The 26,218-nt window shown below is 39.4% G+C and overlaps 2 protein-coding genes across 2 annotated transcripts in view; both read right to left on the bottom strand.

The window, feature by feature from the left end:
- The window catches only part of arhgef17 (Rho guanine nucleotide exchange factor (GEF) 17), a 70,944-nt gene extending 62,994 nt beyond the window's left edge, over positions 1–7,950 (bottom strand). Inside the window, exon 1 of the mRNA XM_032545038.1 lies at positions 2,436–7,950. Coding sequence (XP_032400929.1) covers positions 2,436–7,463 — 5,028 coding nt within the window. The 5' untranslated portion in view covers positions 7,464–7,950. The remainder of the gene's footprint in view (positions 1–2,435) is intronic.
- A 3,148-nt stretch (positions 7,951–11,098) lies between these two features.
- On the bottom strand, positions 11,099–25,779 carry p2ry6 (pyrimidinergic receptor P2Y6). Its single transcript, XM_032546093.1, has 3 exons — positions 25,374–25,779; positions 12,673–13,088; positions 11,099–12,116 (listed from the first exon to the last, which is right to left on the bottom strand). The coding sequence occupies exons 2-3, from the start codon at positions 13,077–13,079 to the stop codon at positions 11,444–11,446; spliced, it is 1,080 nt and encodes a 359-aa protein (XP_032401984.1). The 5' UTR covers positions 13,080–13,088; positions 25,374–25,779; the 3' UTR covers positions 11,099–11,443.
- Between the last annotated feature and the right edge of the window lie 439 nt (positions 25,780–26,218).

The raw sequence follows: 26,218 nt of genomic DNA, 5'->3' as shown, positions 1-26,218 counted from the left end.
GAATTAGACTGAAATGGAGATATGAAAAGGCAACACGCTGGCACAACATTACAGGCATGCAAACAATAAAGACTGGCAAAAACATCTGGAAGGGGGAGGGAGAGTGTATCTAGATTAAAAGGATAACCAACACTAGAGCAGAGAAAAAAAGAATAGGTAAAACTGAGTAAGGTAAAAGTGGAAGAAGGAAAAATATTCCTCCCTTAACCCCATAAAATTTCATAATTTTTTTCTGTGCTTCTCTAAACCTCTCAAGGTTCATTTATAGCCTGGCATTGTCATCCCATTCAGTCCAAATCACACAGGCCGTCAGAGTTCACCAGAGCTGCAGGACACCATTCTAAACCTAATGTGCTGGCTCCAAACGTTTGAACAAGACATTGACATGTTCCAGGCAAACAATATGCACAAAGGCTCACGCACACACACAAAGCAGAGGAAAAGAGAAACCAGTTTATGACACACACACAGAACAATGAGCACCAGTCGCACTGGACATCGTCAGACCCTCCAGTTACCACAACAACTTCCCATTTCCCTTAACCCATTTCCTGCTCGGAAAGGTCGCTTGCCAGCTACCGCTTCCGTGACTGCGGCAACACGGAGGGAAAACCAATGAGCACCAAGGTAACGAAAGGGAATTAATTTAACAGCTGAGCTTCTTAGGTTTGTGCTAAAGTTAAGCAAAATTACAAGAAAACCAATGTGATTGCTCAGGAAAATAAAAAATAAAAAATTAAAACCCAGAAAGCTTGGGATTGAACAAGGATCCAGATCACGTTTTACCCATGTACTTAAATTATAGCGGATCAGCTTGTTTTTTTTTCTTTACACTTCAGTATTTTCTTGCATTATGGAGATAACTAGTCCCAATGTTTCACAAAATTTAGTTTATTTGTAAATTATTTTCAGAGAACCTTAAATTAAATTTTTTGAGTTCTGGTCCATATATAAATGTGGATTTCTATGAAATATTACAGTTTCCAGTTTCTCACTCGTAAATGAACTAAACCAGCTCTGAGCAACCTCCTGCTGGCAGCTATTATTCACTGGAGTCCTATAACGTCATTAGACTGAATAGATTGTAGAAAATTACTGTAAATTCTCAGAAAACTACTTTAAACCCATCCCTCACCGCTGTGGGAACAAATTGACAAATGGCAGATTAAAAAAAAATAAGTCCAGTGCCAGATGGCTCCATTTCCAGGGGAGTCAGATGAATGACTGCAAATGCATAATATAGCAAAGAGATGTTACAGTGAGTACAGATTGCCATTTTCTAGATAAGCCTTATCTTTTCAGGGTTGTGGGGTTACTAGACCCTGTCTTGCAATTAATGAGCAAAATTGTAACACAAAAGTCACACAGGGAAAACAACCACAGATGCACATACAAATACCATAAAGGCAATCTTGAGAGACCATAGAGCCTATTGGTCTCACATAATCCGTTCAAAATATTCCATGTACCAACATCAAGCATCCCCACCAGAAAAAAAAAAGTGAGCACAGGGGTACATAGCTATCCCAGTGATGATGTAATGAACCGAAAGTCCTGAGTTTTGGTTGCAGCTTTCCTGCATGAGGTACCAAAGTTGTTTTTACTTTCTTCATACCTCACAGCCACATCCACAACTGCAAATAATAATAACTTTGACCTGAGTCAGGGATCTGCAGGAAAGATTATCTCTATATAGAGATGTTAGAAATACACACAGAAAAATTGTATTCCCTTTCCATTCACTTTTAAACAAGTAACTGCTCAACATAAGTTTAAACAACATAACATAACAGAGAATCTCTTTATTTATGTTACTATGAACTACAAACACTGGATTATGCCAACCTAATATCTGCAAATAAGACAAAAATAAATCTCTCAGCCTTTAAACATAGCATTACATAACATACTCTGATTAGAAGAACTGTTTATTGTATGCCTTCTCTATGACTCTAACCCTAACACAGTCACAATTGATTCTGGGCAAAACAAACAAAAAAGAAACAGCAGACCTTGGATTACCCCTTAATATCTTTTGTATGAGTTTTGTTTAATTAAACTAATAACATCCACTAATGTTTGTTTAACACTCCTCGACCTTTCAATAGGTTCTGGCATGTAATCCTGAAACCCAAACGGCCTCTGAAAATAGCCATGCAAGTGTTTGTTGGGAGAAAATAAACACAAGCGCTGAATGGTGCCGTAAAACCATAACAATTAGATTCGCTGTGTTTTTTATTTATAATATTAAACACAATATCCGAATATTTCATAGTTTTTTCCTGTCATTAAAAACAAAAGAAAACCACATGGATATCTGTGTTGCATGTTGTGTGCATATTTCAAGGTAAGCAATCAAACCTAAAACACAGAACACACAGCAGCAGACACAATAACAAGCACACTAAAGGAGGGGGGGAAAAATCTGAACTCACCACTTTGGGTTTGGTCTTCTGTGGAGCAGAAGCAGATAACGTGTCCTCTGTGCCAATCTTCTGAGGTCCAGCGTCTGTAAGTCCAATGTTACTGGTCACACCTGAGCCTTCTGCACTAGGAATTAATCCTTGAGATCCATTACTTGCTACAAAAGCAGGTCTGGCCTCAATGTCCTCAAGATTGTATTTCTGTGAAACATCCTCCAAAGATGGGACCTCATCTTCTGGAGGCACTGCTTGGAAGTTCACTTCTTTCAGGGGTTGGAGCTGTGCAGGTAGGGAGATGGGAATGAAGGCGGGTTCACTGGTGTTGCGAATGTGCTTGGGTTTAGTTTTGGATTTGGATTTCAGTGGTGATGCAGGAAGAGACGATATTAGCTTACTTTGGTTGCTGTGCTCCTCCTGGTCATCTGAACCCATTTCAATGGGATGAAATTGGACATTGTCAGGAAAAGATTGTAACTTGCTGGGACGTTTTTTAGCCAGCCGACGTGTTGTTCTAGGAGACAGAACCTCAGCAAGCTTGAGATCTAAGTTAAACTTCTCCTTTTGATCATGGTCTATTGAATCATCGTCGTCATCAGGGTTATCAGAAACAGCACTGCATTCTGACTGGGAGGCAGCAATCTTGGCCTGAAGCGGTTGTGTGCAGTTAACCTCTGAATCCCAAAGTTCCTCTCTCTGCTCACTTAGGATTGGTTCACTGCTAGAAGGTGGAATCTGTCCAGATTGATCCAACTCACTGACCTGATGTGTGCTGCCAGTTTGAGGGTCAGTTTGGGACACTGGAGGGGCCTCACTACGGCGACTGGGGTCACTAAAAGACTTCTTCTTGGGGGCCTTGCCATTGCCATGATCATCTGTGATCAACCTGTCCATTGCACCTGGTTCAGCTACAATGTTCCTGATGACCCTGCTGTAATCCTGAATACAGTCATCACGTGAACCGCCATCACTGTAAACAGACAAATCACTTGCCACGCTGCCTATGTATTCTGACAGAGTAGATGCAACAGAGGCTTCAGGAGAAGCACCCCCCTTGACAGACAGGGAACCCAAAAGGTTGCTGTCGACTGAAGAAAAATTGTTGCTTCCTTTTTCCGCTAGAGAACAACACCGCTGAGGCATGGGGTCACTAAGAGAGCGATAGACAGTGGACTCACCATTTCCTACAGCTGCTGTTGTTGAATCTGCATGATTTCCATTACTGGAATCGGACCCTGTGTTGTTGTTACCAGACGGAGAGAATTTGCGCCTTCGGCGGACTGCACTTGGGGTTGCAGGAGATTCAAATCCTCCTTCTCCTGATGCTGCAGCTGATGTTAACTCTGTTGACACTGCACTGCTGGTGTTGATTCCCTCAGAGTTAAGTTTGTTCATAAAAGTAGTAGCACCCATATCCACAATATGGTTGTCAGTCTGAGCCGTACATACTGGATAGGTCAAAGACTGCGGAAAACGAGTTTCATTTAGATGGATTGTACAGTTCAAGCTGCTCTCTGGCATTGTTTTTTCCTCCTGTTTGAAGCTTTTCATCTCATGAAGAGCCGACTGCTTCCATCCAGTCAGTGGCTGCCCTAGAACATCTTTTGCTACTCTTGACCCTAAATTAACCCCAGCTGATCCCAGGAAAGATCTCTCTGAGAGGTCAGTGGGACCCGATTCAGGCTCTGTCACAATCCCCTCATCCGTTAAGCTGGAGTCATGGCCTGAAAGCTCATCCATGGAGCGGTTATAGAGCATACTTTCCTCCGAGTCGCCCTTCAGTAATGCTTTTTCAATCTCTCTGGTCTGTCTATTGGACTTCTTCCAGCAGTCTGTACCCCTACTGTTTAGTTTCTCCAGCTGCATACTTTGTTCACTTCTCTCTCTCTCCTTGCTCTCTCTCTCCTGCTCATGTTTATCTTTGTCTTTTGTGTTCTCAGACTCTTGAGCTGTGCTCATCTGATCTTTAACACCTCCTGTCTCTTCTTTCCCTTCATCTGTTTGCTTGACCTGTAAACCTTCATTCCCCAAAATACTATCAGATGACATTAAAGCTAAATCATCATCATCATCATCATCCCTACTGCACATTTGGCAGATATCTTGGATGACCTGCCTGGCTTCCTGCACACATCTCTCCTCTAGTGGAGTTGGCATCACTTCTCCATCATCATCCTCATCCTTTAGTCCATAAGTCCTAAGATTTTGCCCAAATCGAAAATCTCCACCATCACTTTCTACTTCTCTGTCTGACACCACCACCCTACCCTCAGTCTTCTCTTCATCCAAGTCAAGCTGCTGCTCAGAGGAACTCCTCTTTGTTGTACCACCTGACAAATAAGATCTTGCACCTGTTGTAAGTTTGTCCGAATAGGTGAATGATTTCGTTCGCCTTAGAGTGGCTGTGAGGTCTTTCAGAGAAGGGCGGTGACCGGAAGGTAAGATGGTCCCACTTAGAAGGCCCAAGTCCCTGCAGTACTCCGATGAACATTCCCCAGCCCTGTTTCGGTCCCCTCCACTTGGTCTTCGCACTTTGAGTTTTGGCACATCATTTTTCAGTGAGTTTAAGAGAGTCATAGTTTCTGATGCAATATCAGGGTTGGACATAGAAATTTTGTTAGCCTTATTTGCAACCTCTCTCCCTGTTGTTTTCCTTAGTACAACAGTGTCAAGACCTCTTACTCCTGAAGATCCTCCACTTTCTCTGGGTGTTACACTTGGTATAAAGGTTACTGTCGGCAAGATTTTGGGACGCACTCGGACAGGTGCCCGGGAGAAGTTGTCTCCATGTCCAAAGCTAGGGGACCGGTACATGGTGAAATTCCCATGGTAAGTTTTACTCAACACAGACGACGAAGCAGTTCTACTTGTTTTGCCTTCTGATCCACTGGTGTTAAAGAGCATGTTATCTCCACAGCTGCCATCATTCCCCTGGTCCTCTTCTTTTAGAGTCTCAGTACTGGAGTATCTGCTACTGCAGCATGAATCACCAGGACTAGAAACAAAAGGGGGTATCTTCACCTTTGACACTCGTGATACAGCAGGAAGTGTGGTGGACATAGTAGGCGAGGAAAGGCGTTCCCAGTGCTGCACCCTGGCTTTATTGCTACAACCACCAGGGTCTCGTGCTGAGTGGCTCCGATGTATCATCCCTGTAACTTCTCCAGTGTTTTGCTGCTGCCTCTCTGTGTGATCCATGGTCAGGGCTGGATCACTGTCACTGTCTTCTGATTCACCATACTGATCATTGTAATCATCACGGCCTGCTGCTAGAGCAGCCCCGCTGATCTTCTTCTTTTTTCTTAGAGAGCGACGGCGCACTGCTTCTCTACAGTGGGTGCCTATAGAAGCAGGGCTGTCCTCCTCGCTGCCTGAGGACCTGCCAATGACCTTTGCACCCCAACGACCATTTTTATTGCGGGATAAATAGCTGCCCCCTCTCTCAGTGGTACTCCTTTCCCCTCCCCTACAAGTGACAGAGGAAGCAGGACATGAGGGATAACCCCAAGCCCCTCCTCTCTTTCTCCTGCTGTGCACCTCTTCTTCGTCTCCAGAGCTTAACTTCCAATGGAAGCTGAGAGGAGAACTAACTTTTGTAGGGGCTCCTGGCTCAGAGGGGGGAGCTATAGTAGAGGAATAGGAGGTAATGGCTTTATCTGGAGCTGGAGCAGAGGAGATGGAGGAGGTGGTGGGGGCTGGTGCTCTAGAAGAGCTATGTGAGGAATGTAAACTATCCCTGGGCACCCCGACCCCCTGTATATCCCTTCTCTCCCTCTCTGTCGGCTGCTGTAGAGAGGAGCAGCAGGAGGAGGTGTCTAAGCCCACTGATCGCCTCGAAGACGGAGCAGCACAGGGTTGAAGGTCGGGTTTAGAGTCAGGTGTTGATCCAGTTTTTCTGGGGAACTTACAGGTAGCTTCTGCCTCAGCACTGGTACTATGAGATCTGCATGTAGATGAATTACTCCTGTGATAATTACACTCAGTGTGAAAATGACTTCTGGAAGATAATTCAGAATTTTCTATATCTCCTTCTTCGTCATTTGACGGATAAGGATGTTCAGTTTTGAAATAAATGTCCACACAATAACAAGAAGTGTCTTTAGCAGAGCTAGTTTCCCTGTTTTCTTCTCCAGATACGAATTTATCAAAAACAGAAATGCATACTGACTGATTGTCACTTTCAATGCAGCTGGGGTCATGTAAATAGCCTCTGCCAGCTGCCTTTAAGCTCTCACATGTGTCAGTTTTGAGTGGTTGCGAAGCTTTCTCATCGAAAAGTTGTCTGATTTTGGTGACACTGGGCCACCTTTCAGAATGCGTGGGGATGTGGCGATAGCTTCTGTGGGGTTTGCAAGGTAGTGAAGCCTCTTTACTACCAACATCCTCTTCCTCATCTGTAGTCAAACTCTTTCTAAGATCGGCGGCAGAGATCTGAGAATAATCTCTCTTACCAGACTTGTTGCTCTCAGCTGAGAAACGCCTAAAAATCCACTTCTCCGAATCTGAACCCGATACAGAATCGGTGCCAGAGTGAAACTTCAGCGATTTACTGTCCGAGAGAGATTCTGCAGTGGTTGGATCGCTCTCCAAGAAACTCCCCTCACCGCTGTCTTCGTGGAAAGATTTACGAGTTGGAGATCCGTCTATCCTGTCGACTCGGGTCCGGGTTAGAGTGCTGCTCCCCGCTGCACCGGCTCCCGGCGAGGCTTGTTGCGTCCTGGTGGGTCCGCCGCTCCTCTTGCTGCTGCTGTTGAACTTCTCCGTGAGCTGGCGGATGGATGGAGAAATAGAGGAGGGAAGAGCGGAGGAGCCTCTCTTTGGCTCTGCGGTTGCGGTGGCGGAGATTTTGGAAACTTTTCTTGACACACTGACATTACGCGTCGCCCAGGACTGTTCTGCTCGGCTGGGCTCCGGGGGGAGGGCGACGCCGACAGACTCCGAACCCTCTGGTTTCTGTTGCTGCTGCTCACTCCTACTGCAGCCCAACTTTTTGAAAGAGACGCTGCGATACCCGGCCGCATTCTTCTTTTTTCTTTCAGCCATTGTTCATGTCTTTCTTTGTTACACTTCAAAGCTCCTTTCCTAGTTGTTGCTCCATTCTTCTTCTCTCCCCTCTTCTTACAGTTCAACCAACCCCAAACAACAACCACTTTTTCATTTAAGCTGTTTGTAAAACACCAAGCTGCTCCTTGGTGTATAAAAACGACTAGGCAGTGGGGGAAAAAAGGTGAGGGCAGACCTCTTGATCAAAAACTTACATATTTGATCGAATGCCGAAACCGCATCCGTGCAAGAAAGAAAGGCGAAACTGGGGGGGGGGGTTTGGCCAAAAACCTCCCCAGCCAACCTCCTCACAAACACAACTTTTCCATTGTTGTTCCTACTGTTTGTAAATCTGCGCACATCCTCCTGCACGGGCCCAGTACACCGACCACGCTGAACTCCACCAAAACTGTTTGTGGATTCCTTATTTTGGCATCATTTGCTTTTCCGTGACTTATGTTGTGTTTTTGCGTGTGCATGTTAATACTTGAGATAGGGCAGAGGGGGTGGGCGGGACTAAGGGGGTATAGGGGCTGTCATAACCCCCCTGGGGAACTGAGAGGAAAAGCTTTTTTTCCCTGTGTTGATAGAGGGGAGATACAGTGGACTAACTGGATGTAATTATAGCCTCTTCCCTTGTGAAAAACACAACAGCACTGTCAGAACATGGGGGGGGAAAGTTCTCAAATAAGTAGCCACTATAAAACAGAACAGATCTCTACCATTATTCTGACTACAGCGTTGTGCTAGAAAGAAATTTTTAAAAAAAAACCAGATCATTGCATACTTTACAACAGCTTTGGCACAGTAAGGAGCTCCAGAAGCAGCATGTCAGCATTTGTAGGAAGGGGGTTGGGGGGGCAAAGATAAAAGTTTTCATTCCTGCACAATAACCTCTCTGTGGTGCTTCCCATGTGGCTGTCTGCTTAACAGGTCCTTTTGTTCCAAAGGGGAATTCTGTGCTCCAGTCTCTCACAAAGAAAAGAGGGGGTTATCACTGCAGCGCCCCCCACCGGTGGATTCCCTACGCGTTCAGTTCTGAGTTGGAGGACACTGCATGCTGATTTACAAGGACTCCTGCTGAATTTGGGTTGTAATTTGCTAAACTGCTAAATGTTCCTTACTGTTTTAAAGTGAAAGCCAAAACTACAGCCTTTTAACAACACTGAGTCTGCATACCTAGCCAACAAGATAGAAAAAAAAACTTGAGGTAGGCAGAGAAAAATGTGAATAGATTTCTTTCCCCCCCCCCAAGAATGAGGTTTTTATACAACTTAAATGATTCTTAAAAACAGCAAGTCTGATAACCTCAATTCTTTTTGCATGCTTTCCCCATTTTTGTACAAGTTCTCTGCAGGTACTCAGGTGTCCTCTTGCAGTCAAAAAATAGTAGGCTATTTGGTTACTATAGTTTGCCCTTATGATTTAGTGAGTTTGTTTGTTCTGTAATTCTCTGTGATGGGGTGGTGATCTGTACAGGATGTACTCCCCTGACTGCTGGAGATAGATACCACTCTGACCCTGTAAAAACAAGCACTCACAATGCGTGAGAGTCCTCTAATCAATAAAGATTAACATTTTACATATGTCTTGAATAAATACATTGGACCCCAAATACTATTTGACTAAAATGCCCCAAAGGAGGTTGCAGAGAAATTACAGGCTTTACAGCTACCAAAATGATAATTCTGGATAAATTTTATTAGTTAACAGAGAGAATTAACATCGCCTGGTTTCCTTGCCTGACTTTTAAGTATTGTTAATACATTTTTTAATGCCCTCCAAAAGAAATTTGGGCTTCTAGAGGATTATGGAAGATTCATCCAAATAGTAGTGCAAGTATTTGAGCTTGTATGTGTAATTTTGACCCAGTGAGGCTTAGAAACTTATGAAAAACTTTAAAAAAATAAACCCAACTTGCATGTACATAATTATTGTTTATAAAACTAATTCAGGTTTTTGTATAATCATTCAAATTCAAATAAATGAGATTCACGCCTGTAATGGAAGCATTTTAAATCATAGTCCATAGAAGTTATGTAGTTTGCATCTGTTTTTATTTGCTTTTTCAGCTGCTTCTATTACAAGTTATTTTAAATCATGGCAATACTGTTCAAAAACAATTTCACAGAAAACTATGAGTCTAAAAAAATAAAATGTTTACAACACAGAGACATTTTTGACACCGAACATTTTTTGACATGTTACAGTTCTTCTAAAATGAAAATCTTTGCACTTTTCAAAACACTACGAACAGCCACAATAAAATTGGCACTGTACAGATTTAATAAGTTTCCACCATCACATCAATCACATGATGTGACGGTGGCTCATATTTAGAGCATGGAAGGGGGCACTTTTTAAGTTATATAATTTAATAACTAAAAATACACTTTGTCCACATGCAAATACTTCATATTTGTGTTTTAAATGTTTATGCATATGAATTGCACACATTTCACATTCAGTGAAACACATATTTATCAAACACTAAGTTGGCTGGAGCTTTACTATTAAAGCTCCAGCTTTAATAAGCTTTCTGTGTTTATCTCAGCTAAACACAGAAAGCAAACGATGGAGCTGAAGTATTACCACATTACCTTATTAATGTGATTCTTAAAACTGTGAATTTTCAACAAAAAAAAAAACGCTGGGAAAACATAAGTACAGCAAATGCATTGTTCGCATTATTTTTATACTGTTCATTGAGACACAGATTCACAGTTTCTGCAGTTACAATGGCCTTTTCAAACAAAACGGAGTAAAAAAAAAAACACATAATATGATAAAAAAAAATACAAAGAGGCTCACAATGAAAATCACACAGTACAAGCAAAAACAAACTGTACAAGCAAAAACAAACTGTGATATGCTGTATGACGGGAATTTACCATGAAAATTGAACAATTTTATATGCAAATGGATTTTAGACTGTGTCCAGTAAGAGCTATTAAAACAGTGCAATGCTAAGCAGTGCATTTCTTCTCTCGACTACCTCTGGTAAAATAAAGAAACTCTTAGTAACATAGGACCATCTCCACTGAAAGGCACCCCTGGTAAAGATGTGAAAAAAAATCCTTCAAATGATTTCATATTTAATTCCAAGATAATTTCACATATAGAAACATTTAGAAATCCAAGGTAATTTTAGAAATTTCATTCAGTGAGGAAACAAATAATACTTCCTACAAAACATATTTAACAGAAGCATTTTTAAAACTATATCTTCCTTTAGGTTGATAAGTTGGGGGGTAAATATGTATTTGTACAGAGGTACGTCTTTCTTACAGACTCCTTAGAAGCAGAAAGGTTAGACTTACTTTAGGCCTTGCATTTAGGCCCATAAATCGCCATTTTGTTACTTCTGAAAAAGTTCTTTGCTAGATTAACAGTATATGTGACGTATTAATGTCACCTCCAACATCAAAATGTACTTTCAATAAAACAATGTCCAAACTGCCAAAGTTAGTGCACTACAAGCTGGACATTGGTTGTAATTGGTTCATAATTAACTGCAGTGCAGATAATGTGATCCATGCTGAATAAATCATATTGATTACATTCAAGACAGAGCCAGTGTTTGGGTGCATTGGAGTACACACGACCTCCAGTGGTGAAAACATGAAACAACACGCTTTACAGCTTCAACATATTTGTGCTGAACAAATGTAAAGATCTTCAAATGAAAAAAAAAAAAAAGATTTAAGTTGCAAAAAAAGACTTCAAATTTCAATCTGTATTACTACAGCAAGTGCAATGACAAAATAACCACTTTGTCATATTTTTTTGTGTTTAATGCTGATCAGTTACAGGTTACAGTCTCTTCATTTGAAAATCAGGAACACACCCCAAGTCTTGTTGGTTGTAGCTGAAAATTTGACTGGATTCCATTCATTTCAGTCTTCAAGGACTTTCTTACTTAATGGTTGTTAAAATGGAGAAATAACAGCTAATGACAGATGTAGTCAAATGGGATGTGCTCACACTGAGGTTCCCTTGTCCCTGAGGGTGGTCACTTTGCGCATAAACCTCTTAGTGCTCTTGCGGTATCGCGGTTGGGTGAAGTAAAACAATATAGGGTCCAGGAAACTGTTCATGCTGGCAAATGGCCGTGTGCTCTTATAGATGATTGCAAACAAGTTCCTCATCTCACAGGGGGCACTGGGCAAAGTACGCACCACGAGGTACATAGTTTTAGTAAGGTGGAAGGGCAGAAAGCTTACACAGAACACGGCCACCACCACAATGATCATCCTCACAGCCCTGTCTCGCTTCTCCCCCGTGGCTACCGAGACCCCGTGGTAGGACACCGGGCGGCAGAGGATGTGGGCCATCCGGCAGTAGCAGACCATCACACCTAGAAAAGGAAGCAAGAAGCCGAGGAAGGTCAGAGCCATGCCGTAGGGATAATAATCCACTGAGCGCTTCGGCGTGCTCAGATCATAACACACAGTGCGGTTGCGCTGGATTCCTGTCGCAGCAAAGTTAAAAGTTGGTGCACAAAGGAAGAGGACCACCACCCACACCCCTGCGCAGATTCCCCACGCCATCCTTCGGCCGCCTTCTTTCAGCCACACAGCAAAGGGGTGGCAAATCCCAACGTAGCGATTCACACTGATGCAGGTGAGGAAGAGGATGCTGCCATGCAGATTACTGAAATAGGAGAACAAATGTGTCAGTATCATTGGACTGTGCATCTTTATAAATGACTAATGACTTATAAGGAATTAATATGTGGTTTGGTAAAAACTAATTGCTTTTAGCAAAATCTCCTGCTAAAACTTTGTAAAAAAAAAAAAAAAAGAAAAACTCCACAGGAGAAGCTTTTCCTCTAGGAGAAGCTATTAACAAGAGTATTTTTTACAAAGAATTAGCAGGAGATTTTGCTAAAAGCAATTAGTTTTTATATTTATTTAACACAGAATTTCTTCCATACTGAGAGATTAATGGGTATAAACAATGGAAGATACACTAATTTCCCATTCTCTTTACAAGTGGTGCAAATAAATGTGCCCAACAGTGCACTGCCCAGTTATGTTTCATAAACTGATAGAGAAGATTAGCATTTTTATCTCTTTAACACAGAACCACAATATACATATTCTCAACTACTTAGTATCTAGTAACTTAATAAAGATCAATCCTAAATAATACCACAACAAATCTCTATCTAGAGTGAAAATTAACCAAAATGCAACAGATAACCTACCTGTAGAACTGAAACCTGACCAGTTTACAGGCAAACTCCCCAAAGGGCCAGTAGTCATGGCTGGCATAGTTGTAGATGAGTAAAGGAAGTGACGTCACATACAGAAAGTCAGCTATGGCCAAGTTGAGCATGTAGATGTTGTTCCGGGAGATGTGGGGCCTCGTCCTCCATATCTTCAGTATGACGACGGCGTTGAGAGGAATGCCGAGCACAAAAACGACAATGTACACCGCAGGGAGTAAAATCTTCTTAAAGTCTTCCTTATATGTGCAGCGTAAGGAGCTGGTGTTGCTGACATAGATATGTGTGGTGTTTGGTTCTGATTCTAAATGGGTGGAGAGCAGGTCCAAAGTGATCGCTCTTGAGATTAGCGACTCAGTAGGGGGGGGGTTGAGAAAATGTTGCATCTTCACATCCTGCAAGACAGGCACAGGATGAAATGTTAAAATCAGAGTTGATATTTACTTTTATACAACCGATCAGTGCTCTGTGTTCCTCTACAATAACAAACAACAAACTCAATATGAACTGATTCATTTAAAGTTCCTCTGAGGTCAGATGATGACTCCATAGTCAAGATACAGCAACATTCCACCAGAGGGCAGACAAGATCTACATTGATGATAAAGAATATAGAGCAAAATAAAGCAAGCTCTAACCGTATCTGAAAGAATGCTTGAAGTGGTTAATAAACAAAATGAGTTGAAAAGGTAAGCTAAATATGGTTGATTAACTTGTATGCTATGTCTTTCTTTTAGGGCCTTAAAAGATGAAAATTATGATGTGCATGATTCTAATTTATTACCTTTGGTTTCAAAACTTAATACAATAAAAATAAACAGACTAAAATCATTGTGTACCACACATGCCTCATTATAATTATACATTTTTACTCCAAAGATCTGCAACACTGGTAAACACATGCATATTCTGAAGGACTTGAAGCCGTACCTGCAGCAAAAGGTGGTTCTTCAAATAAAATACAAGTGGCTTTTTCCTAGCACAATACACCTTTTTGAAAGAAACATTATTATTATTATTATTATTATTATTATTATTATTATTATTGTTATCCTTCCAATTAACAATTATGCACTGTGTGTTTGTGTCTGGACCTAAATCACACTTAAATACACTAAACTTTGTGATTGTGATGTAAAAGAAATGAGAAGAATTACATGGGTTATGAAAACTTTTGCAAGCTCTATATTGCCAATGGAAAAAACTAAATCAAGTAAACCTAACCTGGGTGTATAAAATATGATACCTTAATTTGTGTCAAAACTCTTTGACTAAATACCACAATAGTCTGTCTAGACTCTTCCTCAGACCTCACACAGTCTGGAGCAGAAAAGGAATTAATAAAATAATCCTAAATAATGATTATTTAGGATTCCAGCATCAGACACATCCAAGTCTTCCAGGGAAGCAAGGAGTTGAGCAAGTGGTTTACTTAAGCTACTAACTCCATAAAAGCATTACTCATGCCATTTCACAACATGGTATTTGTAAGGACAAGTGAGACATTTTAAAAACTGCCTGAGTTTGTGTGTTTTAAAACTTTTTCAAGAGGTCGTGGGTTCCTCAGGGCCCATCCCTCTGAGTGGGTGCAAGAACAGTGACGACTGACTTCAGGTTTTCTGGCAACGCCGGAAGAGGCAAGAAGAAGTGTGCCGGTAGACCATAAATTGTCACATCAGTGAATTGTTACGTAGAAAAAAAGGAGAGCAAAGTTGTCTCAAATAATTCTGAGATAAATTCTGAGACAAATTTGTCTCAAATAATTCTGAGACAAATTTGAATTGAAAAGTGAACACATTTCTACTAATACACTGGAGTTTAAAATATCTCTCCTTTCGACTAGCATTAATCTGCAAATTTGCTCCTGATCAAACTGCATTTACTGTAAATGTCCACCCTTCAGATTGTGAAATAAAAGTCGTCAAGGACAGACTTAACACCTGATGTATTGTCTTCATTTCCAAAGAAAAGTTTACCACTAGGTCAGGCATGTTGAGTACAAAGAAAGGAAATCACTTATCTACACTGACTTGGAAAACAAGAATGAAAAGTCCAGCAGGATTTCCAACAATTATTCCAACAAATGACCGGTAAACAAATTACGGTTAAATATCAACAGGGATTCATTGACTGGAAAAGGCACAAGGTGATGCTTATCTTCCTCATTCATTGTTAAAGGTGGAGAATTATGAGGACCCAAAGAAAACTGGTTTTAAATTGAGAAATTCTGTTTTAAAATTACAACTAAGAGCGATTACTACTAAGATATGCTTTTATCTCATCCCTTTAACAACATAAAGGGATGACATAGATTTTTATATTTGCTCTATGATCCAAATGTCCCCGCTATTTCAATTTACAGCACATCCTACATTTATTGACAATCCTAAGTATGGTAAAATTATTCATATTTCATACTTTTAAACATTTGCTTTGTTACCATTTCACATTTGCGCTGCCACCTTTCTCAGCCAAATCACCTTTGTGAAAAAGATCCTGATCTCAGTATTTATATGTGTAAAACTTTTAATAAGATGTTTGATATTAACCTTAACTTGCAGCAGCATAATCTCAATCTCAACTTGATTTCAGTAATTGTATTCAAGAGGGAAAGCAACCCCATACAAAAAAATAAGTTGCTATTTTTGAATTTAATATATACAGTACAGACCAAAAGTTTGGACACACCTTCTAATTAAAATGGGTTTTCTTTATTTTCATGACTATTTATAAGGCAAGAAATCCCACTTATTAACCTGACAGGGCTCACCTATGAAGTGAAAACCATTTCAGGTGACTACCTCTTGAAGCTCATCAAGAAAATGCAGAGTGTGTGCAAAGCAGTAATCACAGCAAAAGGTTGCTACTTTGAAGAAACTAGAATATAAGGGGTATTTTCAGTTGTTTTACACTTTTTTGTTTAGTGCATATTTCCACATGTGTTATTCACAGTTTTGATGCCTTCAGTGTGAATCTACAATGTCAATAGTCATGAAAATAAAGGAAACTCATTGAATTAAAAGGTGTGTCCAAACTTTTGGTCTGTACTGTATATGTATCTGACGTTAGATTTACTGGCAATCTGGGCATGCCGTGGTGGCGTAGGGGATAGCGTGACCCATGTTTGGAGGCCTTGAGTCCTCGACGTGGCTGTCGCGGGTTCAACTCCCGGACCTGGTGATGTTTGCCGCATGTCTTCCCCCTTTCCTGTCAGCCTACTTTCATATAAGGGACACTAGAGCCCACAAAAGACCCCCTGGAGGGGTACAAAAAAAAACTGGCAATCTCAACATTTACAGGATGAATGCATTTTTTACATTAAAGAATTACTATTTTACATTATATATTTTTTTAGGTCTTAAAATGATGAAAAACATAGTGGAGTGGCAGGATTTCAAAACATATGACTAAAAAGTACGTAATTTGCATCAAGACTTGTTCCATTTTTATCATAATTTTTCAATAGACAATCTCTGAAATAAAGCTTTTCTTAATACTTATAAGCTGAATCATGTGACAAGGCTGGAAGACCAGAGTTTATCTAGCCACCCAAAATAAATCTCCACCTCTCACGTAGTGAACTACAGAAAAAGTCTAGTAGGATCACCTGGTCTCCATAATAATGGTTTATTTTAAGGATTTTAACACATTGTTTCTATGTGTTTTGAAAGTAACGTGTAAAACAAACAAGATGTAATCTGCTGTTTGTTTGGTTTCTTTTGCCAATGTTTATAGTAAGCCTCACATGTGTTCAAATGGAAACATTGACTGGAGGAAAACAGATCCAGGACATAAACTCATGTTACACTGCCAGTGACGGCACTGTGTTATTTCTGTGTGATGACCTAGTCTGCCCTCAACAGAAAGTTAATGTATAAAGGGTGTTTCTGAAATCTGCAGAATGTTTGTTTGATTTATGTTGGATTGTTTCTGTTTTTATATGCCCTTCCTGAGACGTCTTAAAGCCAGGAAGGCTACAGATCCAGACTGGGTGTGCTCCAGGGTGTTCAAAGGAAAGTGCTGTAAAACTGGGAGAACTTTTATTGTACATCTGCAACACAAGAGTTCATTAAGATGTAGGGCTGTAGGTGCACTACACTAACCACCAGTACAGGGGTGCCTCAGGGCAATGTGCTTTCGCCCCTACTTTTTACCCTGTATACCACCAATTTCAACTACAACTCTGATATACATACAGAATTTCTCTAGCAATGCTGCAAGTGCATCATGTATAAAAGGAGGCAGAGGAGGTGGGAGAGTACAGAAGACTGGTGGGGGACTTTGTGGCATGATGCAGGAGAAATAAACTCCAGTTCAATACCACTAAAACAAAGGATATACTAGACCTATGCAGGGTAACACTTCCCTTCCAGCCAATTACCATAAATAGTAATGATGTAGAGGTGCTCAGCACATACAAATATCTGGGTCTACATCTGGACAATAGGTTGAACTGGCTCCTAAATACAGACAATGTATACAGGAAAAGGCAGAGCTGATTGCATTTTGTGAGAATACTTGCCTCTTTTAATGTGAACTCTAAGCTACTGTGTCGATTCAGTCGATTGTTTCAAATGTACCGTACTTCTCTGTTGGCGGAGTAATGCAAGGAAGAAGGATCATTGGTGGAACTCATGATTTATTTACGTCTACATAAACTCAGTGATGCACATGTACATGTGTATTGATGATTTTGATTATGACATTTGACAAAATGTAATGTTTATTGCTTATTTCATACTTGGTGACTGCATGTTGTAAAGCCCTTGGAACTGCATTGTTGCTGAAATGTGCTATACAAATAAAATTTACATAAAATTGTCTCAAGACAGGCCAAACTACTAAAATGTTGCTCAAAACCTGTGCAAAAAATGATCTGTGTTCCCCATATGATTGTTATGTCTTTGCTCTATGATTAATGTTTTCATCATAAATTTTTGGGGTCAGGTTTAAAATTGTCTACAAGTGTTTTCTGTAAACCATTAAGCAGAGTGACATAGATTTTAACAAAAGGTACAGTCAATGGCATTCTAGCTTTTTAGGTTTATAGTTATTAATTTTTATAATCTATATTAATATGTAACTTTGGTTAAACAGCCCTTAATGGGCCAAAATGGACCCACATGAGCACATAGTACCAAATGCACCACCATTCACTTCTTGTTTACTTCTACATACAGTCACTTAGCAGATGTTTATTATGCAATAGCACAACACAGAGGAGAGTAATATTCAGCTTTGTGTTCAGTAATAAGTCCTTGCATCAGTATGAAGGGTTTAATAACTTTTCATGACAGACTACAGTTGGAACAAGTAGAGGAGTGCAAAATCAGTGCTTCTCAGGCTTAATAGTTTTAGCCTGTAGATTCGGCAGAAAGAACGGAAAGAATCTACATTTGGCAACTTTATCATCATAGAGGCAAAAACAAAAACAATCTTGCCTCCTGAGGCTGCCTTATCGGTAGAGACTGTGATATCAGGCAGTATTCCAGGAAGAAATGTAGCAATTTATATAGCTGTTTAGAGTGAACATTTTCATCTCAATATTTGGCATAAAGTACTCAGGACGCATGAGAAATGGAAGGCAGAGTTAGAATCTTACCCCAATTAATTTAAGGTCCGTTGATCTGATGTTTAATGTTTTCATTATGTAAAGCATCTTGAATTCTCTCGTTGCTGAAATGAGCTATGCAAATAAACTTGCCTTGCCTAGTGCTGACATCTATTTATCGAAAATACAAATAGCTACAACAGAAAAAACTTCAATAAGAAAACAACATGAAGTGTGTAAACATGTGCAGCCACAAAAAACTAATTTAAATAACTAGTCTGAAGCAAAGCAATTCTGAACGATCAAACTTAAAATAAAATAAGTACTGATTTGTGGACCATGATCATCTAGTCAGCTAAATAAAGCATTTCTACTCCATCGAAATAATGCGCTTTCACATAAAAATAGCTTTGGTTTTCACATGGATAATAAGATATTTTTCCTCTTATTTTGAGAAAGTGCATGGAAAATATTCACAGTAGGAGTGTTGCTCTCAATTTTCACTAAACCAAAAATAATGCATCTAATTTGCTCAAGGATGAAAAAGCATTATTCTGTGCTTCTGTGCTGCTTTAATTACTGCTTTCAGCCTCGAACAAAGGATTTAAATTCAAAGTTCCGGTCTAACATGCTAACTGAGCCTTCTGCTCATTCACCCACACAATGCAAAACCTGCAAATAAAAACACCTGAATGTGCAGGATTGTGAGGTATCCACAAGAGTCATGTCTGGAGGGTAACATCACAAATCAATGCCAGGGTCGCTGTCTTTCCCTGAACTATTTTGACCTCTACCATCCACTTATAAACACTCCTACAGGAGTCATGCTGCTGCTGACTTTTGAGAGTTGCCTGCAGACACAGTTAAGAGTGACACAAATTTATTTTTAAACTAGAGTTGCAAGTGGGGGAGAAGCAAGTTAGTACAAATATGGCAGATTGAAGACTAAACATAACCGGGTGGGAAATGCAGTGCTTCAAACTGTTTAGATTACTAAGCATGTGGTTGTGTTAGAATGATGACTTTCAAACTTTGATTACTGGAAAGTGAGACAATATTTAAAACATTTCCAAGATCTGCAGAAATGTGACTAATCAACAGAGAAGGTGGTCAGACTATAAAACAAATGTACATTTGAAGCAAAACATAATAAATTTGTAAAATCTTCTGCAAAAACCAACATACCAGACATACAAAACTTCAGCAGCCTCCCTCTAACCAGCTGCATCATGTGTTATCTAATAAACAACAGACCCGTTAGGCCACAAAAATTATGACCTTGTGCTCAGAGACTCTGTTTCTCCGTAATTTCACAGAGCCAGAAATGTAAATGACCAGAGGGGGAAGACAAAGAGGTCATAAAAGCAAGCCAGGAAGTCTTCACCTTTACTGACTTTCCTCTGTTTCTATTAATCTTGACTAAACAACACTGCTATGCACTCCCTGGCACACGTGTTGTCTTTTCTTAATCTAGAATAAAGCTGACATACAAAAAACACTTTAGAAAATGCACAAAAACTCATTTATACATGCAGAATCACACATGACTATAGTAATCAAATAAGCAAATGAAACCAGACCCACGGATGTATGTGGCACATGCCTCCGTTTCTTGTTTCAATCAGAAAAACAGACACCCCGATTAGAACAGCGAACACTATGCTGGCAGTGGTGAGGACAGCCAATGTAGCCTTTATGCAGGACAGTTTAAGCGAATCAGCAGCTCCATAAATAGACGGACGGGTGATGAGGAGGGCTGGAGTGCTGACACAAGCACACTGCTTACCATAAGTTATCAAAGTAATAAAATCATTTCTAGGTTTGCCAAAAATAACAGCAATCACATCCAAGTAAGTCGCACACGTGCTCTTCCTGTTTTCGTCGGACTGAGAGTCTGCATGAATTGTTTCGCTGTTAAGGACTAAATTTAAAAGCATGAAAGTTAATATTTTCCTCGATGACTACAAATATTGCTCATTAAATCCTGTCTTTACCCAGTTCTTAAATGCACAAAGAATTGAGACACATTCCTAGAAGTCCCTTTGCAAAATGTCTTCAACTATGGTAACTTGTTGACAAAAAAAAAACATGTTCATGCTTGTCAATGTTGGAATATGGACAGATTTAATTCCACATGGAAAGAATAACAAGCAGCAGCTCATGTGTCTGAAAACTTCTTTCAGGTTTTTAGGTATGCATAAGGAACTGCAAACAAGAAACTACAAAAGATCAAAGTATGTGGACAGGTCACAATGATGCCTCTATTGCGATAATCAACCTTCTGCGCCTCTGGTTCATATTCAGTAGGATATTGTGCTCATTTTAGCTCATTTCCTGCAGAGATTGGGAGAAATTGGATTAATTTGTTATAATTCCCCCTAATTACTTGTTTACATGCTTCTCGACCCAAATCAGTTCTAACTGACAAGAGGCTGAAGCACTGATACAAGAAAATCAGGTGCTAGTTGTCTTTCAAATATTAAAACATTTATTGTCATTTTGGGCTCAATAACATAGCGTACATGGGAAACGGTGCCTTTTGTTTCTTTTAAAACCAGCAGTCTTAAGAAAGATTTAGATAAAGCAAATGTTTGGGGTTGTATTTAAGTGGATGGCTTGGACATTTAAATCTGCACCCAAAACAAAGTCTCCTTTCAGCATGTCTTGCTTAAAAGCACAGTAAATCAGCTTGTTATTTACATTTGACTTAGATTATCAGAGGAAGAACTATTTTTAAACTTGAATTTTGTCAGATTTAGCAACATTATAAAACATTTAAGTATATAACATTTTACCATTTTAGGTTTAGATTTTCTGTACGATGCAGAACTCCTGGCATAGAAGGAATGAAGCACCAAAGTTTAAATATTTATGTTAAGACATTATCTTTCATTGAACACGTTAGGATAGATCTGTAGGTAATATAAAACATGCTTAATTACAATTTTTTTGCATAAAATTATTCTCGCATAATGAGATTTCACTTTGATCAGTTCTGTCTATTTTGAGCTCCTTTCTAAACTGATTTGTTTTAGGACCTCTTGTCACTTTAAATCCAAATAAGCTGCTGCTATCCACGCCACCTAGCACAATGTTTATGCTTGCACTTTATAAAGCTGAAAATGGCTGCACTCAGCTGTATATCTTTGACTCTAAGATCCAAAACCAAAGGAGGTGGAGCCTTCTGTATATCTAACAAGAATGCAACAAGTGTTTTCTGGATGGTAAGTCAACAACCATCCAGAAATGGCTGCTGGACAAGACAAAATACTTGTCTTGTCCTGCAGCCATTGTACTCTAGGTAATCGGCTGTGCTTGGCTTGAAGTTGCTAGGTAAAAGGGGAAGTGACAGCTGATTGTGACTTAATAATTGGGAGGTTTTTGAAAAGGCTCATTTTCCAAGCATCAAAAAACACTCTACTTATTTGCTAGAAAACAGCTGGGTTCTTTTTCAAGTGTTTTGGCTGTTTCTAGAAGTAAAGACCCTATTCAAAGTACAAAAATGTGCCGAAGAGCTTAAAAGCCATACGAGAGGTGGAAGTGACAAAGAAACCAACTTAGCTAATCAGATCATATTGGGCAGAAGCTGAGTGAAAGTGCAGACAGATGGAAATGAAGGGATAGGAAACAGCAGAGAAGGAGAACAAGCTAGCAGGCTGTGGGAAAGCTGAAAGATAAACAAAGCAGAACTTAAGAAAAAAACTGAAACTGACATAAATAGCAAACAAAAAGAAACACCAATCTAAGGAAACAAATTCAAAGCACAAATAATGAGAACTAACACAATGAATAAGCAATGAAAACTAAAGTACTAACACCTCAGAATCATAACAGCACTACGCTAATGTTGAATTATCACTCAGTGGTGTGTAAAAGGACTATTTCACTAATTATTTCTAATGAGTACAAACTGAGATCTGTTTTATTTCAGTTTTTTTTCAGAGACTCAGGTATGTATCCTTATGATATTAAAAATCTAATCTAATAATAAACACTGAAACATATTTTAAAATTCAAGTTTCTTTTTCCGATATAAATAGAGTCTCGGAAAATCAATTCAAATTCCATAATTTTCTGGACTACACTGGAAAATGCCTTTTAGTTGCAAGAAGGTTGCATTTTAGGATTTTTTTAATCAGTCTGTTTGCTTTGGACTTTTACAGCTTTTATACATGTTGTGCATGTGCACGTGCACAAAACGGTTTGGCTTCCATTCTCTAAATTACAACACATTTAAAATGTGTTCAGTCATGCTGTGCAGTGGGTGTAGCCCTGGTGTGTTCATCAGAAGAGAACGCACGCTTATTCTTTAGAATCTGATGACTAATGTTTGTTGTACGGTGAGTGAATGGTACACAGGAATAACCCTGAGGCACTACTTTTATAAATAAAGTGCCATCTACAAGTACACTGCCCTGTTTTGTGGAAACGATTATGTCAAACAACAAACCTATTGCACAATGACACCAGAAATATCTGGATAAGCTGTTCACAGTGCTAAGTCCTTACAATTGACTTTAATCAAAAGCAGATCTCCTTGATCCAACAGAAAATTAAGAATTTAGCTATTTAAGCATATTTCCATTTTATTGGACAAAAACTCAAAAAAAAAAAATGCATCGAAATACATGATATCGATTGATCCACTGACACATTGATAATACTCTCAGTTCTTACACTTATTGCGTTTGATAAATAGGTTTTTTTAAGCAAAACTGGGCGATTTGATCTGCGACTGACTGGTGAATCTCTAGAAATAATAGCATACGTTACTGGCTTGCTGATAGTCCACAAATACTTTTGTCCATCATCTTCTGGGAACTTGTTTTTATTTTCTGTCTTAATCATTATTGTTCAGAATATAATCTAGTGGTAAAAACATGTTTTGCCTAACGTCTGCTGCTGTGGGTTGCTGTAGCTTTTCTACAAACACATTTGGCCAGACACACAGCTTATCAGAAGCTTAACAGGCTTCCAGATAGATGCTGTGTGGTTGATATTGTCATGAAACTGCTGCAGAGACAGCAGACAAATGTGAAAACAGAGAGTGTAAAGAGAAAAAACACAGAAACTTTCTTTAACTTTGACTCTGACTGCTTCCTCAATCCATATCTGACAGACAGTCGGAGAATTAAACCAACTTTTGTTCTTAGTCCTCATTGAAGACTATAAATCTGCATAATGGGCTTAAGACTATTTACTCACCAAGTATAGTCACTATTCTTTTTTCTCACACTTGCAGGAATTTAGCACCTTCAAACCAGAGCTGCATTATATTCATCCACGTCTCCCAGACAAAACCCCCCACAGAAGCCCAATCACTGCCAAGCAGAAAGCAATCTTCAATAAAATCATAGCTGGCATGCCAATGTTTCCCACAGTGCTTGCCAAGTTCTTAACATATGTTAGCCTATGTAAACTACTCACTTATACAATTTGCATTGTGAAAACTTATCTTTAGTAAACCCCATCTTATTGTTACAATGAAACACCCCCCAAAACATATTGTAGTCTGAAAATCTTGCATATGTTTATGCATTGAAAGCATTTAGAATGTAAGAAATACCTAAATAATCAAATTATTTCATATGGAAAAAAAAAGAATAAAAAGTTTTTCAAAGATCTAGTTATTTTAGGATTGACTATTTCAAATTCCATAACACTCTCTTGGAATCCTGGCAAATGTAATTATTCCCTTGTGCCATTACTCTCCCAGATTCATAATAAAAATACTGAAATTTATGTGTAGCTCTCTGCACTGCATTCTTTCTGGCTTGAAAGAAATATCGCTGTTTTGTGAACACTACATAGAAGTAAGTCACTCGTCAAGGTTATAGAAGTTCCTAATAATCTCCATGATGTTTTTTTCCCTGCATTGCAGTTTAGTTATTTATGAGGATTGTGGCTAAATGGGAAGGGTAGTTGTCTTGCAGTTGGAAAGTTGCAGGTTTAATTGGCTAGAAATTTAAATGACAAGAAAAGTGCTATGCAAGTCCATTTACTACGCGTAAGTGCACAGTAGTGTTATTGTATTTTTTAAAAGTGGGTTAAACATATAAGTCACCTTTCAACCAGTCAAGCAGTAAAAAAATAAAAAAATAAAACATCATGAGAACTACCTGAGATAATTGTATGGCGACATTCCTGTGTAATTTTTTGGCTTGATTTTACTGGCTGACCTTAAAAACTTCATTCCATTCTCAGGTCATCACACCTTTAAGTCTAACTTCAGAACTTGTAGCGCTCGCTAAATAATGAACTCTTTTGCCTCAGACTACAGGGATTAGGTTCTCAAGAGAGAGTTTTCTGTACAAAATGCCATCATCTAACACACATAAGTTCCAGTGTTCAATATAACCCTTGAATATTTTTTAATTTACACTCTAACCACAAACTTCAAAAGATGTTGCTGGGATTTGGGGTAATAGACCAACACAGAATAGTCTAAAAGTTTGTTTTGTTTGTTTGTAAAAATGTGTCAGTTGTACACGCCCCCTTTACTCTTGTACTTCTAAATAAAATCCACTGTTATCAAATTCTTCTTAGTCTCAGTGTAAATCCAGACAGACAGGTCAAAAGGGCGAACACAATGGAAAAGTTTAAGAGGGGTTAGGTTAAAAAACAACTGTCCAGGCTTTGACCATTTCACAAAACTCTGTTTTAATACATTGTCTGTAAATATGAAGGGTATCGCACAACTAAAACCTTCCAGGGATTGACTCTACTTTGTGTTCTGTCACATGAAATCCCAAAAACATTCATTGAAATTGATACTTCTAATGTGAGAAAATGTGAAAGTTCAAAAGGTGCGAATACTCTCGCATAGTGCTGTATAAGACCTGTGCTTTCACAAGAGTCTGTCAGAAAAAAAAAAAAAAAGCTATTTCAGCTCATCTCAGTTGAGACGTATTCCTTTATGCATGTTACTTTTACTCTCAGTTTCTAATGCAATAAAATAATCTCCCATAAAAAAACTTAGTATTTAACCACAATTCTGTGCAATTCACCAGTGGCAACACTTAACGCATTAATTGTTTGGGGGTTGTTGTTTTTGTTTTATGTCTTAGAATCAGGCCACTTCCTCTTTGGATTAGTAAGAGAAAAGAATAAGTAACTAAGCAGAACTTACCCTGAACAGCCTTAACAAGAACTCGAACTATCCATGAGCGATTTCTTCGTTCTCGAGGTTCTTCTGAATCACAACGTGGAGCAAAATCGACGCTTGAGACAAGTCAGTGTGAACACAGTGGAAGCCGCAGTGAGGGAGAGCAGGTCTTTTATCTGTCTTTCTCTCCCGGACCTACCTGCCTGCTGCACTTCGGGCTTTGTTGTTTTTGCACCACAACGTGAAGCAGCGCGCGCGCTTTCTAAGAGTTACGACACCGCGGTTCAGCAAGCACGCGGACAGTTTCTCAACTTAAACATGACCCTAGAGCTATACTTTTAAGACGCCAAATACTTTTAGAGCTGTTCCTTTGTTTGACTGGTTGTTGGACTTTCTACGGGTTAACGAATTTGTTCCCCCCCGAACATTCATCGAACAGCTTGAGTAACCATTCAGGAACGTGCTGAATGGGTGGTGATTGGTGCCGGAGCCCCTTCCATTTCCCTTTGATAATGGACAGATTTGTTTTAGGCACTGTGGCAGAAATCTAATAATTTAAAGTTACAAAAAATAGTTCCAACTAAAAACAAACAAACGATGAGTATGAAAAGTTTTGGTCTCAGCCAGCCTTAAATATGTATGTATGTATCTACTGTATGTACAGTACAGACCAAACGTTTGGACACACCTCTCTAATTCAATGGGTTTTCTTTATTTTCATGACTATTTATAAGGCAAGAAATCCCACTTATTAACCTGACAGGGCACACCTATGAAGTGAAAACCATTTCAGGTGACTACCTCTTGAAGCTCATCAAAAAAATGCAGAGTGTGTGCAAAGCAGTAATCACAGCAAAAGGTTGCTACTT

This window comes from Xiphophorus hellerii, chromosome 18 (genome assembly GCF_003331165.1).
Source record: "Xiphophorus hellerii strain 12219 chromosome 18, Xiphophorus_hellerii-4.1, whole genome shotgun sequence".
Lineage (NCBI taxonomy): Eukaryota > Metazoa > Chordata > Actinopteri > Cyprinodontiformes > Poeciliidae > Xiphophorus > Xiphophorus hellerii.
Note: the sequence above shows the minus strand (reverse complement) of the source record. Positions and strands in the feature narration are given on the sequence as shown.